At 42.2% G+C, this 18339-nt stretch overlaps 1 protein-coding gene across 6 annotated transcripts in view; it reads left to right on the top strand.

Annotated features, from left to right (window-relative positions):
• Positions 1 to 18339, top strand: part of LOC135219424 (uncharacterized) — a 913425-nt gene that overhangs the window by 742600 nt on the left and 152486 nt on the right. For 4 of the 6 annotated variants that reach the window (XM_064256195.1, XM_064256197.1, XM_064256196.1 and 1 more), the window contains exon 25: positions 10349 to 10420. The exons of the other annotated variants lie outside the window; for them this stretch is intronic. In XM_064256195.1, coding sequence (XP_064112265.1) covers positions 10349 to 10420 — 72 coding nt within the window. The remainder of the gene's footprint in view (positions 1 to 10348; positions 10421 to 18339) is intronic. 6 annotated transcript variants of the gene reach the window in all.

Here is an 18339-nt window from a genome sequence, read left to right as displayed (position 1 = left end):
CCACTCTCCTCCAGACACTCTCTCTCTCTCTCTCTCTCTCTCTCTCTCTCTCTCTCTCTCTCTCGCGTCCCAGACTCGTTCCAGCGCTGCCTAGTTAGCTCGCTGCCCAAGTAATCCTACCGATGAACAACAGCTAGAGCGTAGAGCTTGGTCCAGGGGATTAGTCAGAGGAGATTGGGTGATTAGTAGATTATGTAATCTCTATTGGTATGTCTCCGGGCCTGTGTGTTTTCTGGCGAGGTGTGGTCTACCATCACACCCGCCAATAGGCTATATGCCGGATTGTACGTACCACTGTTCCGCCGCTCTGTTTTCCGTACTCCTCTATGTTATTGCTGCTTCCCTACTCCAGTGGGGGCGGAACTGGGCTTAGAGCTGCGTTTCTAATTGACTTGGAACTGCTTCTCTTCTCCGGTGCGATCAGACTCAGGCCTAGGTTTTACCTATTTTCCCTGTTCTGCTCGTATCAGCCCAACCCCGCCGGTTTTAGCTATTGTGATAACGAGATTATGGATTCCGGAGTAGGTGGAGACATTCAGAGATTAATGTTAAAAAATTTTTTATGTAGCCTCTATTGGTATGTCTCTGAGCCTGTATTATTCCGGCGAAGTGTGGTCTACCATCACATGCGCCAGAAGGTATACACCGGAGTATGTACCGTTGTTCCCGCCGCTCTGTTTTCCATCTTCTATGTTATCGCTGCTCCCCACTCCGGTGGGGGCGGAACTGGGCTTAGAGAATGCGCCTACAATTGGTTAGATTTCGCTACTCTACTCCGGTGCGATCAGACTCAGGCTTAGGTTTTGCCTTATTTCCCTGTTCTGCTCGTATCAGACCCTCTCTGCTAGTTATAGCCTTGACGATACCCAAGTATGGATTCCGGAGCAGGCGGAGACATCCAGAGCTTTATTAATAATAAGTAAGTTGAAGATTATACTCGATATTGCCTTTAGCTGGTTAAGTATCTAGTTGAAGTGTACTCATACCGCCGGAATTAACTCCAGCAGCATTATCTGACCATACTCATTTATCTTTCCAACTTACAGATTGTCCGATGCCAAGAGACGGGTTGGGTCTGGCACCCGGAAGCCTGTACGGTGTATTACGACATGGTTAAGATCGTAACAGATGAGTCGGTGGGTAGCATACTCGCCTCATTGTTACTCTGAATTTTATGTTACACATTTAGGTTGGGAAAATTCCCCGACACTGGGAACCTAATTTGGTTATTTCTTACAGGTTGATCTGGCGCTCAAGACCTCCTCGATGTTGGCCCTTAAGGCCTGGGTAGGGGGGTTTGGTAGAAACGTGGGAGCCGGCCAACCCTACGTGCTGTCAGAGGAGCTGTGCGCCCTCCTCTACCCCAACGCCCCAGTTTCGGCAGCAGTACCGGCGGGAGTAGCGGCTCCAATCACTGAGTGTATCTGCCAGGAGACTCAAACCCCCCCCCCCCCCCCCCAGAGGACCAAGAGGGCTTGTGTGATGTTGTGACGGTGGAGGTGGCAGCCATCAGCCTGCACCGAGAGCCTATGGGCACTGAGGAACAGGACGTAGGTAGGGAGGTAAGTGAGGCAGGTAGTCGTGGGACTAGTCTTCCTTTCAGTCCAACTCCTTCTTCTCCTCCTTCCTTTCAGGGCTTTCCTGTGAAGTCCACTCCCACTTGGGATAGGTCAGGCTCGGTAATCCCCAAGGTCAAAACCTTGAAGACGAGGGCCCTTTCCGAAGGTGGGTAAACCAACCAAGCCTTCTCCGGCAGACTCCGCTAGGTTGTCATCGGCTTCCAAGCCTTCGACTTCCTCGGCTAAAGCTACTCCCCCACCCAAGGGGTCGAGAGCTAAGTCTTCCAAAGCCAGACCAGCAGAGTCTGGCTTTGACCAAGAGACTTTCGCTAATCTTCTCATGCGGAAGATAAGCGAAGTAGTGGACTCAAGACTCGAATCTATGTCCACTCAACTCCCTTCAGGTCTAACTGGAGACATCGGGTTAGTCCATCATGTCTCTGACCCAGAGGTTACAGGCCCAGGAGGAATTGGTGTCTGGATTCCTCCACTCCGGAAACACACCGCAGTCCTTTGCGGTGCCCGACGCGTCCAAGCTTCCGCCATTTGAGAATAGCAACCTGTGACGGTTAGCTCTGCATGCCCCATTTTCAGAGGGCAAGCTTACATTTGAAGGTTGCGGAACCTGACCCGTGGAAGACTATGAGTTCTTCCCACCGGGCCTACAATTCCCCTTCCCGGGCTACGCTAGACTAGTGGAGGAAGCGTTGGTCAGGGTAGACAAGGTCCCGAAAGAGACGGTTATCTACCCTAGGGATCAGACTCAGTCAGCATGGGTCCGCACCCTCACGGAATGGAGTGTGTCAACACCAAGTTGACACCCCATAAAGGTTGCTATACCATGTTTGTAGCGCCGGATGACGTTCCGACTCCTTGCACGTCAAAGATTGCAGAATTGACACTGCAAGCCAGAATGGAGGAAAAACCTATGCCTCAGCTAAAAGAAACGGAGGCTACCTCTTTGCTCTTCTCCGGAGACCTAGAGTGTTGGGCTGGCACTCCAGCAACGTTCACGGTGGGCAAACTCGACCCGGAGTGTGCCTCCACGCAATTCAGTGAACGTTTGCCTAGAATTCCGGACTCCATGGTTAAGGCGGAATTCGAAGAAAGATGCAGGCTGAGCAGGTCAATTAACTCAGTCACCACTGCAGTGTTGACGGCTACGGTCTTTGCAGATGAGCCTCTATTCCGGGTCCTGACAAAGTCGCTATTACAGGCTTTTCAATCGGACCTGTATGATTTTATACTGGCTAGACGAGCCTGCAGGAAGCATGTCTTTGCTAATGCTTCCATTAGGCATGAGCCGAACAAGCTCATAAAGGCGTCGATCTGGAGTGCCAACCTCTTTTCTGAGGATATGGTTAACAGCGTCCTCAGCAAGGCGGCTAGAGCTAACCAGAACCTTCGTGTCCGTTGGGGATTTCCCTTCAAAAGGAAGTTCAAGACCCCCGGACCACAATCCAAAGGTAGGAAGAGGCCTAGGAAGTACCAGCCTTTCCAGACCTCTCAGTCTCAGACAGTAGTGCAGGCAGTTCTTGTCTCCCAGATCAACAAGCCTTCGACATCTAAGGCACAGCTACAACAACAGTTTGTTCTGCTACAGAGTCAACAGCCTTCGAGTTCAGCCGCCCTTGTAACTTCCCCAGCTTTCAACGCCTCCTTTGAATCACAAGGGGTGTTTCGAGGCTTTAATAGGCACGTAAGGAGTAGCAGAGCCAGAGGTGCCTTCCGACAAAGAGCTGGCTCTAGAGGCAGAGGCTTCAGAGGAGGCAGAGGAAGTAAGACCTCAACCAGTCAATGAGGCTCTGCAGGTGGGCGGGAGACTGTACCTCTCCCGGGACCATTGGACCTTCAGTTCATGGGCTCACAGTATTGTATCGAAAGGTCTGGGGTGGAAATGGAAGAAAGGGCCTCCTCCACCAGTCAGTTTTCACCAGATTCCAACAACAGACCTGCTAGACTATGCCAAAGACCTTCTTCAAAAGAAGGCAATAAAGAAAGTCAGTCACCTGAAATTTCAAGAACGGCTGTTCAGTGTACCGAAGAAGGACTCGGACAAACAAAGAGTGATTCTGGACCTGTCCCGTCTCAACTCATAAATTCAATGCGACAAGTTCCGCATGCTAACCGTCTCGCAGGTGCGGACCTTACTTCCCCGTGGGGTCGTCACCACCTCTATCGATCTTACAGACTCTTACTATCATGTACTGATAGCAAGAAACTTCTCTTCTTACCTAGGCTTCGAACTAGGAAAACAAGCTTACTCGTTCAGAGTCATGCCATTCAGGCTCAACATAGCGCCCAGAATATTCACCAAACTAGGAGAGACAGTAGTTCAAGAACTAAGAGCTCAGGGGGTAATGTTAGTAGCTCACCTAGACGACTGGCTTATTTGGGCAACCAACGACGAGGAATGTCGCAAGGCAACAGCCAAAGTAATAGAATTCCTAGAATACCTGGGTTTCCAGATAAACGAGGAAAAGTCCCATCTCATTCTAGCATTTCAGTGGTTGGGAATTCAATGGGACCTAACCACACACAAACTATCTCTCCCGCCAAAGAAGTGCAGAGAGATAGCGAAAGCTACGAGACAATTCCTCAAGAACAAACAGGCTTCTCGTCGTACCCAAGAGAGAATTCTGGGTTTTCTTCAGTTTGCCTCAATAACAGATGTTCTGTTGAAAGCCAGACTGAAGGATATCAATCGGGTTTGGCGGAAAAGAGCCAACAAGAAGTTCAGAGACAAAATCTCCTTGATTCCACCAATATTAAAGACAAGACTCCGTCCATGGACGGAAGTCCGGAGTCTCTCCAAATCAGTACCACTACAATTTCGCCCCGCCGTCTCTGATAGTGCACACGGACGCCTCTCTGAGCTGTTGGGGAGCCTACTCCCAGTACAAGAAGGTTCAAGGAACTTGGTCGAAAACATTCCGCCAGTTCCACATCAACGCCCTAGAGGCAATGGCCATTTTTCTGACCTTGAAACGACTAGCTCCAGTCAAGAACATTCATGTAAGACTAGTCTCTGACAGTGCAGTGATAGTTCATTGCATAAACAGAGGGGGCTCCAAGTCGAGCAAAATAAATCTTGTAATGATTGCAATATTTTCGTTGGCAATGAAAAATCATTGGCACCTGTCAGCTACTCACCTGGCAGGAGTACGGAATGTCATTGCAGACTCACTATCCAGAACAACTCCGCTGGAGTCGGAGTGGTCCTTGGACACAAAATCATTCCATTGGATTTGCCAACAAATCCCGGGCCTTCAGGTAGACCTGTTTGCCACGGAGTCCAACCACAAACTTCCGTGTTATGTGGCTCCCAATCTGGATCCTCTAGCTCACGCCACAGATGCGATGTCCATAGACTGGAACAATTGGCAGAAGATTTACCTATTTCCGCCAATAAACCTCTTGATGAAAGTTCCGCACAAACTCAGATCTTTCAGAGGACAGGTAGCATTGTTAGCACCCAACTGGCCGAAGAGCAATTGGTTTCCTCTTCATTTAGAGTTGAATCTCCGTCCCAGACGGATTCCCAAACCAAAACCGACTCAAATAGTACAAACTTGGACTGTGTCAGCTTCCTCAAGAATTCTGAATGCCCTAACTTTATGGACTTCATGAAGTTTGCGGCACAGAAGGATGTTAGTATTGACCCACTAAACATCCTGTTCGTGGAGTCAGACAAAAGAGAATCAACACTCAGGCAGTATGATTCAGCAGTAAGGAAGTTGGCCATCTTTCTAAAAGAATCAGATGTCCAGAAGATGACTACGAATCTGGCAATTTCATTTTTTAGAACTCTGTTCGAAAAAGGCCTAGCCGCTAGTACCATTACTACGACTAAATCTGGCTTGAGGAAGATATTTCAGTTTGGCTTTAATATTGATTTGACAGATTCGTACTTTTCGCCTATCCCTCGAGCATGTGTTCGTCTGAGACTGGTGGACCGTCCTCACACGGTCTCCCGGTTTTTAAACGATGTACTCGGGTTGGCTTCAGATACTGATAATGAATCATGCTCATATATAACTCTTCTCAGGAAAACATTATTTTTAATGAGTCTGGCCTCAGGCGCCAGAATATCTGAACTGTCGGCTCTCTCTAGAGATCCAAATCATATTGATTTCCTCCCGTCAGGAGAAGTTCTGCTCTCCCCAGATCGGAAATTCCTAGCAAAGAATGAAGACCCACAAAACAGGTGGTCTCCATGGAAGATTATACCTCCTATCGTTACATTAAAATCTTATCTGGGCAGAACTTCTGAAAGGTCTTCAGGTCCTCTTTTTATTAGAGAAAAAGGTGGAACCATTTCCTTGAAGGGAATCAGACAACAAATTCTTTATTTTATTAAACAAGCCAATCCGGATTCAGTCCCTCATGTCCATGATATCCGGGCAGTGGCTACCTCAGTTAATTATTTTCATATGAACTTCAAGGATCTTAAAAAATATACGGGTTGGAAATCCCCAACAGTATTTAAACGCCACTATCTGAAGAATTTAGAGGCCCTTAAATATTCGGCAGTGGTTGCAGGGAGCATTGCCTCCCCTGATATGGCCTAGTTTTGCAACTCTATATTTGTATTCTATTATTTTGCTATTAATTTTTTCTTTTGATACTCATTCTCACCTACCTGCCTCGCTTATAATCCCTGCCTTTCTGTCTTATGTTCCGGTCTGGATTGGTAATCAACCCACTCCTGGACATGTACATAGTTCATAATTGTTTGTTTTTTGTGCTCATTACCTGTTGTTTTTCCCAGGATAGTATGGATTTGGTCATATTTGGTACTTTTTATCATTTGTAACTTGCTATTCTTACATCGCTTATTAAAACATAATTTTAAGAAAATTTTTATTTCCCTTATATACTATATATTATATTATATATATATATATATATATATATAAATTTTTGTGGTTTACCAAGCTTGTATGGCCAATTCTCTGCTACTATTTCACCGGCCGACACAGGTCGAACCCAGAAAAGGGATTTTGACGAAGGAAAAATCTATTTCTGGGGGAAAACCTGTGTCGCCCGGTGAACCCATCCCTCTCTTCTCCTTGTCCCCCGCCCTTTAGCTGGCGCAAGCTTGGGTGCGTATTCCAGGAATGAAGGTTTTGGGCAGAGGTAGTAGTAGTAGCGAGCGGAAGGTAGATGTACCGGCACTTCTCTAGAGAGGGATTTTGAGAGGAGACTTCTAATTGGCAAAGTATCTGTGGTGGTGGCTTCCACTCGCCCTTGTGCTATACCGACACCCTATAGGGGGGTGAGCGAGTTGGGGGTAGTAACTCCAACACTCCATATGGCTTTTTTCTCTGGTATATTTAGCATCTATTTATACCTAGAAATAATCTACTGCAGGAACATTTCACCGGGTGACACAGGTCTTCCCCAAGGAATAGATTTTTCCTTCATCAAAATCCTTTATATATATATATATATATAATATATATATATATATATATATATTTATATTATATATATATATATATACATATACATACAGGCGGTCCCCGGGTTACGACGGTTCCGGCTTACGACGTTCCGAGGTTACGACGCTTTTTCTTAAATATTCAATGGAAAAAATCCGTCCTGGGTACGACGCTTGTTCCGAGGTTACGACGCTGACGCTTCCGACGCTCCGAGTGAACGACGCTTTTAAAAAACTCATACTATGATAAAAATCCTTTATAGTTTAGCACAGTATATTAATAAAAATAAGTTTCTGGTTAGATTACAACAAAAATTTTGAGGTTATGATGATTTTCGACACTTTTTATGTCGTATTTTTCTATGATTTTTAGTGACGCCTCATATGCGGAACTAGTTTCCGAGCGAATGAATACATACTAGCTTGCGGTGCGCAAAGTTTACATATAACAGTCCAAAAAGCACAAATAATGAAAAAATCATTGCTTGTTTCCAGTAATAATAACAAAACGAAGTTTCTGGTTAGATTACAATGAGAGAGAGAGAGAGAGAGAGAGAGAGAGAGAGAGAGAGAGAGAGAGAGAGAGAGAGAGAGAGAGAGGTGTCTTCCGACGCTCCGAGTTAAGGACAGAGAAGTGTTCGTTTCGTTAAACGGCCTCTGACTCATGCCAGTAAATGTTTTGTTGATACTAAAAATATAAGCCTATTTAAAGATACGTTTACTTTAATTAGTCTATATGATACGTAAATAGTAATCAACTGTTCTTGTAGCCCTCAAGATTTGGCAAAATCGAAGTATCCAAAGAGAGACATTATCCAGTACACTGGAACCTTGACATACGTTAATTTGTTCCGTTACCATCGTCGTATATCAAAACAGTTGTATCTCAAAGCATTTTTTCCCATTTAAAATAATGTAATATGTATTAATCCGTTCTAGCGGTATGAAACCACACCTAAACACAGCTAAATTACATATAATATACACAATTTATACACAAATAAATGAGTAGCTAAATTACATATAATATACACAATTTATACACAAATAAACGAGTAATAACACACATAATGATAAAATAACAGCAATGTGATAAATGATAATAAATGTTAATAAAATCAATTAAAAAAAGAAAGGAATTTTACTTACCACAACGAAAGATGACGTGAGGCCAGCAGGGGGAGGAGGTAGGGAAGGGTGGCAGGGAACGATTTGTTCTCTTTTTATTTACGTATGTACACTAATAACTACGTAATAAACACAAATGAAATAACATTGCTAAACTAATTTTTATTTTTTTTATTTTAATCAGTTTGTAGTTTAGAAATATGGTGATGCCTTTGGAAGGTTTTATGCTTTGCTATAATTTCATGTTTTGCTTCCATCGAAATCATTTTCTTGGGTTTTTTCTTATCACCTGCTTTGTCTTTAGCTTTGAGACCCATGGTTAATAATAAAATAGACAAAATAACACGAAAAATAGGCGCAAATACAACGAACTAAACAACGACGTGTTAACATGCAGCACCAACAAACAAACAGACTGAACGCCATTTATCGGTCGCCCCCTATACCAACTAACACTCATCGCAAAATCGTCTCAAATATTTCGTTGTATATCAAAGCGTATATTTTCGCAAATTTTCTGTTTTATCTCAAAACATTCCTATATTAGGGCAATCGTATGTCAAAGTTCCAGTGTAATTTGATCAGAGAGAGAGAGAGAGAGAGAGAGAGAGAGAGAGAGAGAGAGAGAGAGAGACGCCTTGGCAACAATGGTCACCGTCTCGGGGATTGACGTAACATTTATTTTTTCTGAACAGATAGGACAGAAGAAGTGTTCGTTTCATTAAACGGCTCTGACTCATAGCAGGAAAGGTGTTTTGTTGATACTAATATATAAGCCTTTAAAGATACGTTTACTTTAATTAGTCTATATGATACGTAAATAGTAATCAGCTGTTCTTGTAGCCCTCAAGATTTGGCAAAATCACTCCAGGTTGTACATAAAACTTCAAGAATGTAGTGTCACCAGAGGATTACAATAGTTTTTACCTTCAAGAACCAGCATTCTTTTATGAAAATAACTCCAGGTTGTACATAAAACTACAGGAAACAACATGTAGTGTAACCAAAGGATTACAAGTAAGGTTTTTATAACTTTTTATTAGTTTAAGACATATTTCCAAGCGTCGTTCCGGCTTACGACGATTTTCGGCTTACGACGCGTCTCAAGAACGGAACCCCCGTCGTAACCCGGGGACTGCCTGTTTATACATATACATATACATATATATATATATATATATATATATATATATATATATATATATATACATATACATATACATATATGTATATATATATATATATATATATATATATATATATATATAACACCACATACATATACACATTACATATACATATATAATATACATATATATATATATATTATATATATATTATAATATATATATATATATGTGTGTGGTGGTGTGTGTGTGTGTGTGTGTGTGTGTGTGTGTGTGTGTTATAATATATAATATTTGAACTATAGGTACAGGCACCAGCCATAAGAAATACTGAATGTATGCATGTACATATAAGAGGTAGTCATTATGTTAATTATTCATCCTTAAATCTCATAATAAACAATTTCTATGCTTTCTCTTGTTCATAGGTGGTTGTACCATCAGTGCACCTCACACAGTGCTCTGTAGGCATTACTTGAGATTGTTTGCACTGTCCCTTCAGCTGCTAGCTGTGACATTTTTCATTCCTTTTACTGTACCTCAGTTCTTTGTTTCTTTCTTCTATCTTACTTACCAACCTCCCCTAACAATTGTTTCATTGTGTAACTGAGGTTTTCTTCCTTTTACAGCATTAATACTTTTTTATACTCTCAATTTCCCTTTCAGCGCTGAATGACCTCAGAGGTCCCAGCGCTTGGCCTTTGGCCTAAATTTTATAGGCCATTCTATTCCATTTTCTATCACCTATGGTTACTCATTTACTTATGAATTCTATATTAGGTTTGTTGGTCTTTAGACTAAACATGTCAGTTATAAACATGTAAATTAAGACTTTGTTACTGCAGTGATGGTTTTCACAATGGTTAATTTTGGGAATGGTAAGAGATAGTAAAAGCTGCAGTTTCTCACATCATAATTGTCTATATGTAGCTATCACTGAGGTAGAAGGGTTTTATACTGTACTGTTATATTGTAACCGCTCAAAAGGTAAACAAATAAACTAATAATTCTTTTACCTTGCTAGAATATAATATTTTCAAGAGAAACATTATTTCTTATTTTTAAAAGAATCTGGGGTGTCATTCTTACAGATGTTTACCACATACCTGCTTCAAAACTGCCAAGGTTTTATGGATTCGATTGGTTGTTCCGTGACAGGAAGGGTAGGCTATATGATATAAGTTATAAATTACTAATGCACTGGCTGCCAAACTTGAGAGTATTGTTAGTGAAAAACCAAGATAAGTGAGACTAATTGTTTAACAAAAATAGTGCATTGTAGTTAGTGCCTAAATCTATATAGAGAGAGTTTTAGTTGTAAGAGCACTAAACCTTTGGATTAATTGGATTGGAATTTTAACTTTCCAGGGAAGTAAAATACAATAGTAACAATTTATTTAGAACAGTGCTGACTTATTAACGCATTGCCTGACCTGTAGAATGTTTTTGCTTATAGAAGTTATTTAGGCAAGTAAAATTTGATAACTGTGGCTTGACAGATTGCTAATAATAAGGCAGTTATACTTTTTATTGTAATTATTTTACTTTTTTATAGTAATCACCATATTCAGATATGAAACTGAGTATATTTGTATTTAGAATTGCGACCGTCTCATGATGTTTGAGATTTTTTATGTTTTGATGTAAGCACTACTGATAAAGCAATATTTATATTAAAATTCTTTGTTCATCAATGAGGAAAAAACTGTTATAAATATAATTTTAATGAATTGCTGATTTAGAAGATTTTGAAGGAATAGAAACGTGACACATGACGAGCATGAAAAAAATTACAAGACTGATGTATGAGATAATCTCTTGCAATCAGTATGGCATACATGCATGGAAATGTTTGCTAACTTCAGGAGTATTAGACTTTATCTGAGACAAAACTTTGATTCCAAGCACTACTGTACTTTTGTGGCATATTGCATCTGTGATGTTGGGGAAGTAAACTACTACTCTCTTGGTCTTGAATTATCTGTGATGGTAATAGCTTAACTCCACGAATTGTAAAGACAGAATCACTACAAAATTCTATCTTTATCTATATGGGACATATTGGCACATTGTTGGGAGATGATTCACTCAGATCAGAAGTGCCATGATCATAAACCCCAAAAGACCCATAAATTAAGCTAAAATGGGATGAACTAAGATCTGTTTTGCATCAAAACCTTGCATAATAATGTATTGTGTAAGGAAAAGCAGGAGGATGTGTTTGTGGATTTTCCTGAAGATTCGTGCTGCTACCCTGAAGAACCATATTGATATTCTTAAGCCAGAAATTTTGCTCTAATAGACTCAAGATATGTTTTAGAACTCCATTTGTCATTTTCCACTAAGAAACCTAACGTTTAAAGTAATTTATTTTTGAAGGACAAGCAAATAAAGGATTAAAAGCTAGTTGTAGGAGAGACCATTAAAAAAAAAGAGGAGCAATGCTGGTCACTTGTCCTGGAAGGACAAATGTATTTTTATGCAGTATTGTACGTAGTGAAGGTTAAAGATTGCCTGTATATTGATTTTGAAGAACTGGGGAGGAGTCTGATCCAGTTGATGTTAACTTCTCTCAAGAATGTACAAGGGAAGCAAGTCTGGTATTGGAAAAGGAGGTGCCTATGTTTTTTTGGTCTACTTTAGGATAGACAAAAATTACATGACTGAAGAAAGACTTATCATTGCAGCCTTTTAGTGTGAAAAAGTGAACATCCAGGTTGAAATCTTTTGACATGAGCATTATCTTGGCAAAGTACTTTCTTAGTTACCGGCAAATTGGCTGTGGCTATATTCACTCTCCTGAGCAGTTTTCAGAGTAAAAAAAATTACCTGCATGAACAAATCTCATTACAAATATTATAAATATTCCCTGGCAATTTGTCTGGCCCATGTGTTTAGCCTTCGTTGCAAAGATACAACCTTCAGTTGTCAATGAAATGTGAGAAAGCATTTGCTTTACCATAAAAAATAGCGATGGATTTTTTAATGCTTATGTCACCCAACAAGTATCAGTGACTTTTACTCAGATCTTATAATCATTGCCTTTTGCTTTTGCCTTATTCAGTATTATGCTCCTAATGTTTTTATATGTTATAGGAGGTTAAGAGTCATTTCAGAGTCACACTATAGTCATGACTTTTATGCAGATTTATTATTTATGTCAGTACTACTTTATCTGACTAGAAGAGGATCAGATTCTTTTAGCAACTGTATAAATTTGTTTAGTTTTATGTGGGGAGATCATATGAAATTCAGTTTGATTGAAGAGATGGGAGTGTCTGGACATTCACATTTGGTGACCAGTTAAGTATGGAGACAGATTTGTAATTGCTTTAAAGGAGATTCATATAATGACCATCCTCTTTTAGCAGGTAATGCCCTATAATGAAAATCTGTTATGAGCATATGGATTGCTAGTATGTATTATGTAAACTGCTGATAGGATGACAGAAATTATCATCAGAGCATCAGTTGCATCGCTATGCAGACATCAGTCACATAAAAACAAGAGGCCTGAATGAATCTTCAAAGTAAAGAAGTCACTAACAGTTATATGAAGCATCAGACAAAGCTCCTTTTAGAATATACAATTCACCCCAAGCAGAAGATGACTGTGGTGGTTATGTGAAATTTCAGTTGTAGAATCTCTTCTAAGAAGGGACAGGCAAATACCAGCTACTGGTTGATCTAGGTATTCACCTCAGTAATCAATCACCTGTCAAGAAAATGGTTGAAGGGGTAAACAATGACTTTGAGGTTACTCCTAAATGATTTGCTAAACTGGTTTGAGTAAGCACATTTTAACATGGTTGCTGCCAGAGAAGTAAAAGTAACAATGTACTAAGTTTATCCAGCCAGAGAGGAGTGAGACCGATACATTAAAAAAATCGTCCTGATAACTCACTAATGGAAGATGAATCGTTGAGAACTATTTTCTGCTGACACAAGGATAACAGAAACCCTACCTTTTTATCATTAAAAGAATCCATTGTTGTGGAGTTTGTGATAGAATAAAAAATGTTTTGCTGTTGTTTGCTGATGGAGAACCCCAAATGTATATTAATGAGATTCAGTGGCTCAGTGTAAGAGTAAAGCATTTAGTCCTGAAACAGTAGATTTTGGATGCACTACTATGCTATTTAGCCTCTTTGATTTGAGGTAAATGTGGAGTGTTGATGCATGTAAATAACACTCTGAAAAGATACTGAAATAAATACTACGAGTTTTTAGGTTGCAATTAATGAACTTGTAAGGAATTGTTTGCAACATTTATGGTTATGGTGGTAAATAGATTTTAAGAAGATGGAGTAGTAGAATGTTAGTATAGATGTTAGAAGAAAGGTAGGGGTCAATATATACTATAGGCATGTTTAAGGAATAAATAAAACAAATGACATCCAGATGAGAGAAGGCGAACAAGTGAAGTAAGTTTAGTTACAACATCCGCAAAATATTTGCAAAAAGGGGAAAGTTTATGGAATTATGAAATTTGGGGTCTTCCCAATAATTGTTGAGTCACAAATATTTGGCTTAATATTGGTGAATGTAAAAAATGTCATGGTTTGTGTGACAAAGATTCTTAATTAACCATGAATTACAATCTTACCAATCAACCATCATGATGGAAATGGTTTGATATCAATTCTAAGTATAAAACATGAATTTGAAAGATATACTATACAGCAGAGTCAATACTAGCTTATATCTTCTTGGTGGCTCAGTGGTCAATATCACTGTATACATCATTGTTTCTAAAGCAGGAAGTGGATTGCATATCTATTATGTATTATTTTTATTGCAGTGTCTTACCGAACAATTATACAGCTGTAGGTTCCCTACGAATGGCAGACTATAGATTCAAAACTTCCGCGGTGGCGCCGCCATCGCTGATGTAGGTGACGTCATCTCCCTCCACTCGAGGGAGCTACAGGTACAACTGTCCAGGTAACATCAATTCGTTCTCTGCCGGCTTCTGGTGAACATCGGTGGTCGGTGCAGACTTTTTTCTTCATTTGTTGGGAAGTATTATCTCTCCAATATCGGTGAAGTATTCAACTCCGTGTTTGTAGGATTGAAGCTGAATTTCTTTTCTGCAATTTTGTGGTCTTACCATCATGTCGGACTCTAGCCCTTCAGTAGTTAGGTTTTGCACCGGAGGGTGCAAAACTAGGTTAGTTAAATTAATTTATGATTCGCACACTAAGTGCAATAAGTGTAGGGGTTGTGAGTGCTCTAGAGAATCTACTTGTGATGAATGCAAGGACTGGAGTGAACAACAGTGGAAAGTTTTTGTTTCTCACTCGGGGAAGATAATTAAGGATATGAAGAGGAAGGCGGCCCTCAGAGCTGAAAGTAAGACTAGTTTACTTCTTCTGCTTCTTCTATCGAAACACCTGCTCCTATTCCTTCTCCTTCTCCTCCTCTTATTATGTTTCCGATCTTGAGTCCTCCTACTCCTGCTCCTGTAACTCCTTTGCCAACTTCCCGTGGAGTTTCTCCTGACACCATTGCCAGCCTCGAGTCTAAATTTGAAAAGAAATTTGATGTATTAGATAATACGGTTACGCAGTTAGGTTTATCTGTAAAGTCTTTCATAGAAAAGATTCTAGTGAAGTGAAAAGTGTCAGTGCAGTGCAATCTTGAGGGGGTGGCTGTTTGTCCCGATAGTTCTCCTAGCCGAAGGTCCCTGTCCCACTCCCCCGCCTCGGGGAGAAGACATACCACCGGAGGTCCAAGGGAGACTGTCGGGGTTTGCCCACAGACAGTCGCTTCCTCCGTCAATCCTGTGGTGCGACAGCAGGATTCGACTAAGCACCATTGGAAAGGTGTGTTGTTCGGTAACCAGTTATCGACAGAGTCGAGTGATTCGTCGCCGGTTAGACGTCATAAGTGACGTGATTCTTCAGTCTCACGTCCGTTGAAGAGACGTTCGACTGAAGAGGTGTTCTCTCCGCCCCCTGTGACAGCGACAGCCACCTTCGACTCGGTTGTGGGGCGACCGATTCTGAGTTCGTTGAGATCTTCGACTCATCAAGCTGTCGAAACTTTACCTTCGACTTCACATGCGACAGATAATTCGACTGGCGCGAGGCCTCCGGTGGCGATCGTTTCGAAGTCCACGACCCCAGTTGCGTCAACTTCAACTCAAGAAGACGAGAATCTAGTTCCTTTACGTCGACAGTTGCAAGAGCTGATGAACTGGATGAAAGAAAACAAACAATGTACGAAGAACAATGAGTCAAATCAAGAACCGTCTCTATCGCCTATCTCTTCGGATGACGAGGAGGACTTAGAAGCGGACTCTATACCTCTCTCGTGCTATTCGAAACTTTTACGCTACCTTCTCGACATGTACCCGGATTACTTCGTAGCAGCCGCTCCCAGGTCGCCTGCTTCCATCTTCCTGATGAGAAGGAAGAATTTCGATCCTCTTCTCCCGAAGCTCGTACTTTCCAAGGCTGCTAAACATTCGCTTTGTGATATAGAAGATTGGTTGAAGGTCAAGAGAGAGCTCGGGAAAGCAACTTTCGCCTATCCTCCATCGAAGCTTGTTAAGAAGAGGTATAGGTTCTACATAATCGGAGAAGCCCCCTCTTTGGGAGTGTCTGCCTCCTCCCAGGAGGACTTCTCTGGCTTGGTGGACGCAAATAGGAGGTCCGCGTTTGCAGCAGCTAAAATATTCTTTACATCGCCCGAGTTGGACCATTTGGTAAAGAATATTTTCAAGACTTTAGAAATTATGAGTTTCTTGGACTGGACGATCAGAGCCCTCGCTACGAAAATAGAGGATTGCTCTACTCTCCAGGTGGACCTGGCATCAGACTGGCTTGGGGTTTTGTCATGTGCCGACAAATCAGTTCGGGATGGTTGCGATGAGCTGGCCTCTCTCTTTGCATTCGGGACTCTCAAGAAAAGACAGCTCTGGTGTTCTTTTGTTTCGAGAGGAGTCGCTTCGCCTCAGAAGTCCGCCCTTTTGTTTTCTCCTCTCGACAAGGATCATCTGTTTCCCAAAGAAATAGTGTTCAAGATACTTTCCACACTGGAAAAGAAGTCTACTAATGACTTGCTTGCTCCGTCTTCTAAGCGGGTTAAACCCTCGACTGTGACGACTACCACCTCGGAATCACCCTTACAGAAGAAACCCTTTCGAGGGGGTAGGTCTAGACCGTTCGTCAGGCCTCAATCGAATTTACGACACCTAACCAAGTCCTTGACCAAACCCAACACAAAATCATCCAAGTGATTCTTCAATCCTTCATGCTCCGGTAGGGGTCAGATTGAGCCTCTTTTGGAAGGAATGGAGTCACAGAGGGGCAGAGCCCTGGGTGACCCAAGTTCTCCGGTTCGGTTACTCCATTCCTTTCAAAGACACTCCGCCTCTATCCAATGTTCCCATCACATTACCCTTCTACTCTCCAGGCTCGGAGAAGTTTGTAGCCTTAACCCGAGAAATAGAGACTCTCGGGCAGAAGGCTGTCATGGAGGAGATAAGTGACAGACCATCTCTGGGGTTTTACAACCGTCTGTTTGTAGTCCCCAAGTCATCGGGGGGCTGGAGGCCCGTACTGGATGTAAGCGCACTGAATTTGTTCGTTCCGAAGACCAAATTCAATATGGAAAAGACTCATTCAGTGTTGGAACTCCTTCGTCAAGGGGACTGGATGGTATCCCTGGATATGCAGGACGCACACTTCCACATTCTAATTCACCAGGACTCCAGGAAATACCTTTGGTTTGTGTTCATGGGCAAGACCTATCAGTTTCGAGCTCTTTGCTTCGGCCTCTCGACAGCACCGCAAGTATTTACGCGAGTGTTGACTCCTCTGGGAAAGTGGTTACACCTCCTGGGCATCAGAGTGTCACTCTACCTAGACGACTGGCTTCTCCGCTCCCCTTCGGAAAGTCAGTGCATGAAGGATCTCAAGAGGACTCTTTCATTAACTCACTCATTAGGTCTTCTTATAAACAAGGAGAAATCTCGGCTAATTCCGACTCAGAACATTCTCTATTTGGGGATGACTCTGAACTCTCGAGTTTTTCGGGCTTTTCATTCACCAAAGAGAGTCCAGTCGTGTCTGGAAGTAGTACAGGACTTCCTGGACCGCAAGTCCTGTTCCGCCAACCATTGGACCAGTCTGTTAGGAACACTAGCTTCGGTGGAACAGTTTGTCAAACTCGGAAGCCTGCACATGAGGCCCCTGCAATTCTTCCTGAAGGCTTCATGGTGCAGAAAGACTCAACCGGACTCGACAGTATTCTCGATTTCAGACGAAATCAAGGAGGACTTAGCATGGTGGCTTTCAAAACCAAGACTGGTAGAGGGTCTTTCACTTCGTCCGCTCCACCCAACCCTTCAGTTCTTTTCAGACGCCTCCGACACAGGTTGGGGAGCCCTGTTGGGGAAGAACGAAACGTCAGGGGAATGGTCGGAAACGCAGCGCTCTCTTCATATCAACGTGAGGGAGCTATTAGCAGTGTTCCTGGGACTTCAGGCATTCTCTCATCTCGTGACGGGACAGGTGGTAGCAGTTCACGGAGACAACTCCACAGCACTTTCCTACATCAGGAAACAAGGCGGAACGCGCTCCTTCACCCTCTACAACCTTGCAAAAGATCTGCTTCTGTGGGCAAAAATTTTAAGTTACACTGATCCCTCTATTTGTTCAAGGGAAAATGAGCGTGTTGGCGGACGGACTAAGTCGCTGTCATCAAGTACTGCCGTTAGAATGGACTCTCAATGCGAAGGTCTGCCTAGACCTATGGAAACTTTGGGGAAAGCCGCTGATAGACCTCTTTGCAACCCGAGGAACAACCGCCTTCCGCTGTTTTGCTCTCCAGTCCCGGACCCTCTTGCATGGTCAGTCGATGCAATGTTACTAGACTGGTCGGGCCTGGAAGCGTACGCTTTTCCCCCGTTCGGCCTAATAAGACAGGTGCTGAACAAAGTGTCATTCCACAAAAATGTTTCTCTGACACTTGTCGCTCCATTCTGGCCAAGGAAAGAATGGTTCCCAGATCTCCTCGACTTGCTCGTAGATTTCCCCAAACTTCTTCTGTTAAAGAAATGTCTACTCAGACAAAA

Source organism: Macrobrachium nipponense, chromosome 1, assembly GCF_015104395.2.
Source record: "Macrobrachium nipponense isolate FS-2020 chromosome 1, ASM1510439v2, whole genome shotgun sequence".
NCBI classification, from domain to species: domain Eukaryota; kingdom Metazoa; phylum Arthropoda; class Malacostraca; order Decapoda; family Palaemonidae; genus Macrobrachium; species Macrobrachium nipponense.
The sequence above is the reverse complement of the archived record's forward strand: the minus strand, read 5'-3'. Positions and strand labels throughout refer to the sequence as shown.